Source organism: Calypte anna, chromosome 2 (genome assembly GCF_003957555.1).
Source record: "Calypte anna isolate BGI_N300 chromosome 2, bCalAnn1_v1.p, whole genome shotgun sequence".
Lineage (NCBI taxonomy): Eukaryota > Metazoa > Chordata > Aves > Apodiformes > Trochilidae > Calypte > Calypte anna.
This window is the reverse complement of record NC_044245.1, coordinates 54,820,541-54,824,960: the sequence shown is the minus strand read 5'-3', so window position 1 is coordinate 54,824,960 and position 4,420 is coordinate 54,820,541. Positions and strand designations below refer to the sequence as shown.

The 4,420-nt window shown below is 43.8% G+C and overlaps 1 protein-coding gene across 1 annotated transcript; it reads right to left on the bottom strand.

Annotated features, from left to right (window-relative positions):
* Positions 1–2,564: 2,564 nt before the first annotated feature.
* LOC103530462 (C-C chemokine receptor type 8) lies at positions 2,565–3,654 on the bottom strand. Its single transcript, XM_008496026.2, has one exon. The coding sequence runs from the start codon at positions 3,643–3,645 to the stop codon at positions 2,590–2,592; it is 1,056 nt and encodes a 351-aa protein (XP_008494248.1). The 5' UTR covers positions 3,646–3,654; the 3' UTR covers positions 2,565–2,589.
* Positions 3,655–4,420: the final 766 nt, after the last annotated feature.

The following is a 4,420-nucleotide window of genomic DNA, read 5'->3' as shown; positions in this document are numbered from 1 at the left end:
TTTTTTTTCCATGACATGTAAGAGTTTAGCTCTTGTTTCATAACCAGAGAGAATCCTAGTCTACTGCTGAGAACTTTGCTGCTTTAATGACAGGAGAGTATCTTTGGGACATAATAGGTTCACACTTGCAGAATTTCATTATGGCATTGGAAAGAAATGTCTGAGGCATGTTTGGTGCATATCACTTTAAATGACATAGCAACCTGAAAAGGGGCATGATCTTTACAACACTGCAGTGCTTTTGGCCTTTTTGACATTTGAATTTCATCAAGGCAAATAAACAATTATTGAAAAATAAGTATTTAGGGCCTTTATCCTTTATTCCTTATTATTTCTTCTGACTAACAAGATTGAAAATATGACCCAAATCTGTGTTTTAGAAACAGAGTCCTTGAACACTACCTTTACCTACCAAATGTAGTCATTGCTTTATTTTTTGGTCTTTTTACACAACTGTTCAAAAAACAAAGTGGTCAGGGAAAACTGCTTGTTGTTTCATACCTGCCCAATTTCAATCAGAAAAAAGCTGCCAGGTACAAAGTGATTATTCTCTGAAGTCTAAAGGCCTAAAAAAGGAGCAGGAGATTCTCCACAGATATTTTATACCCTAGAAGGCAGCTGCTTGGTGCTGTAAGCTCCATGTAACCTGGATTGGATCGGACCCTCCTCTTTGCTCAGGCAGTTTTGTCTCTTCCCTGCATGCAGGAAACCTGGCTCCTGACTGCCAAGCTTTGTGCTGCGTAATCTGTGTTCAGGAGTTGTTTAAATGTGGTGTTAGGGAATATGGTTTAGGGGATAACTTTGTAGAGAAGGGATGGTGGTTGGACTCGATGATCCCAAGGGTCTTTTTCAACCTGAAAGATTCTAGGAAGCTCACTGGGAGAGTGTCAGTGAGTGAGAGCTAGCCAGAAAATATTTCCATCTTCCCTTCTCCTTAAAATACCAATTAAAAAAGAATATATATATGTATATAACTTCTGTTTCTTCTCCTTTCTGTTTTCATCTGAAACACCAATAAGTAAGGGGATGTTAAATGTCACTGAGCATATGGAACAGAAATACTCTTATCCAAAATTCTGGCAAGGAAGTGGGAATATATCTGACCTGACATTTCCCCATGTTTCTTTTCAATCATCAAAGTGCCTACATAACACAAAGAAATGCAGAAAGACACTTCTGTTTCTAAATACTGTGAAATCTTCTGAGAAGTAAAACTATATGATAATTGAGCTGCAAAGCATTTCTTATCCGTTGTGGAATAAAACTTTAAAATGCTGACTACATTATCATAAATGAAACAATTATTTTCTGTACTCTGTAGCTAATGGCAAGAATATTTTGGCAGTGACGTTAGAAACATATTTGAAATGAAAACATATATTTTTTATTACTCTAGAAAATACAATCTTTGACAATACCCACACTGTTTTTCCTGGGTTTAGGCACTTTCTTGTTTAACTTTAAAATTTTTGTTTACTGTAATATTACCTCAACATTAATTTATTTTTTTTCACTGTTAACTTTTATTGGAATATTAAGAACATATCTTTCTCAGCAGGAAAGTGGAGGCAAGGCTGATTTTGCTGAAGAGCTCCAGGAAGTCTCTCAATTCCCTCAGAGGCTCGAAAATCAGTAAAATCATACTTTTCTTATCCTAATCTTTTTATTAGAAAGACACCCAGGAGCCAAAACAAAAAGGTGCAGTTAATACATTTATTCAAAGAAAACATTTTTAGAATGGCAGCAAATAGTGATGTAGGAATAAGAGACAGAGCCTGTGTGCTACATGGCATGAGATGGTGTTTACATTCCGCAGTAAGCGTGGGGCAGCTCAGTGCTGGAGGTCCCACACCTCCAGTGGTGATGCAGACCAGGCTGCTTTGGTGGTGCATATTCAAGCATAGAGGCTCCACGAGTGACCAGTATAATAGGGGGCACCTGGGGGCTTGTTCTGCTATTTTGGAGACATCACCACTAAAGGATGTTTTGGGTGGCAGCAGCTCCAAGGACCTCCTGGATGTGTCCTGGGGAATGTCACACAGCAAAGCAACAGAGCCCTGAGCTGAGGGGCCTCTGTATCTGGGAGCTGCAGCAAAGGGGGGATGGGGACAGTGGCTGAGGTGATGCCTTTTTTGCAATGTGAACTAATCCCATGCCTGTCCCCTTCCCCACTTCCTCGGGGGATGTCCCACACCTGCCCCAGGGATGCAGGTATGGAACAACTTCCACAAGGCAGAGCGTAACTGGGGGTGAGGCAGAAGCAATGTTTTCATCAGAGGAGTAAATAAATAGAAAGCATCTAAAATAATAGAGGAAGCACCCAGCTTGCTAAAATCTATTAAAAGAGCTCTAAAGCTAAATTAAAAATCATTCTGTGGCAAGATTACAAGGTGTCTATTTTTCAAAAGCTCAGGAGCTCTTAGGAACCTAATGCTGCTGCTTTCTATGTCGTAGTTCACAGCATATCCCAAAAGGAGGTGTAGATATGCTGGTCCTCCCAAAGGAATGTTGCACACATGGTACAACCTCCAGGGCCACCTCAGACCTTAGGCAAACTACTGACACCAGAAGAAAGCATCTCAGGTGAGCTCACAGGAACCCTGTGCTATCAGAGCAGCCAGAGAGCTGGGTGGGAGCTGAAAATGCCTGACCAGTCCCTGCACCTCCAACAGGGCTGGAGAGGACACGGACACAGGATTGAAGGAGTCCTTTAAGATGGGCCTTGAACGTTACCCCAGCAAAGGCGTAGATCACGGGGTTCAGGCAGCAGTGGATGAAGGAGATGGTTTCTGTCAGCTGCAGGGCCAGGGCTATCTGGTAGCTCGCCTTGCAGTCATTGATGATGTGCAGGCTCTGCAGAGAGTCCAGGAACAGTGCAATGTTGAAGGGAGTCCAGAAGAGGAAGAAAACAATGACAATGATGAAAATCATCTTGATCGCCTTGACCTTGTTCCGGTTTTTGCATTTTTGCAGGTTTTTCAGTATCTGGGTATAGCAGCAAATGAGGATGCTAAGGGGAATCAAGAGGCCTAAGATATTGGCTGCAAACTGAGAAATGACCTTCCAGGTATTGTCACCTGGGGGGTACGTGAAGACACACTGCACAGACTGCTCTATTTCCAGCTGCTGGTTGAACATGATGCTGGGTACAGAAGCCAAGCCAGCTACCAGCCACAGGATCAAACTGATGATGATGCCACAAGAGGCTGTCCGTATCCTCATGGCATAGACAGCGTGGACGATCGCAATGTACCTGTCTATGCTCATGAGGGTTATAAAGAAAATGCTGCTGTAAAAACCTGTGTAGTAAATGCCAGCCATTATTTTGCACATAGCATTGCCAAAAACCCACTGGTCTGAAGCATAGCGAGCTTGGAAAGGGAGAGGCACGACAAAGAGGAGATCAGAGGCTGCAAGGTTCAGCAGGCAGATATCAGTCATTGTTGTCAGCCTTTTCCTGGTCAGGAGAACCCAAAGGACCAAGGAGTTTCCCAGAAGGCAGAAGACAAACACAAGGCAGTAAAGGATCGGCAGAAAGAGGGACCTGAACCTGCGAAAGCTGTTCCCTTCATTGCATGGAGCAGTGTTTTCATCATATCCGTAGTCATACTCTGTTGTGCCAAGGAACTGGCTTGTGGGATTCATCTCAGATACCTGTGCAAGAAAGAGCAAGGGGTAAATATCTGTCTGTCCTGACACGGGTCTCCCAAGGTGGATTCTGCCTCTCTCTGAGCTGCATCGAGCCCATGGTCCAACTTCCAGGCAGAGAGGGACTGCCACAGGCAGTCTTGGTCTCACTGGCTGGACAAGAGAATCTGTACCACCCAAAAGGCTGCACTGCAGCTTGCCAATCATTCCCATATGCAGAGGTGTGAGCACGGGGGTACAGTTGGTTCCCCTGAAAGTGCCTCAGTGTCAATGAGTGAGCTATTCATCATTACAGTGACATGATAAAACTGATGCCCTGAATACTTGTAATGGTGAATAATGGTACAAAACCTGCGTCTTACCTAAGAGTGAGGATCTTCTTGTGCTTGCTGGGGTGGGAAAGGTTTTGCCTGTTCCGTAAAAACCCTTATAAAAGTGTCTTGACTGAAGAAGCCAGCAGCATAACCATATTTTTATCTGAGCTGATCAGGACTTGATACTGGCACATGGTACAGAGACACGTAAGCTACTTTTTCATGTGTGGGCACAGGATCACACACAAAAAAACCCAGTGTGCAGCAGCAAGGTGTTCCCGGGGCTATGTGACAGCACTAGCAGTGCTGAGCTCTGGACGGCTGCAGAAAGGCTGCTGCTGACCTCTGGGTTAGCTGCTGAGCAGCTTGGCTGTGCCTATTGCTAAAACACCTTTTTGCTTATTGTTCATTGCTCCTGCCTGCTATGCCCAACTTCAGTTTTTCAGTTTAGAGAAAAC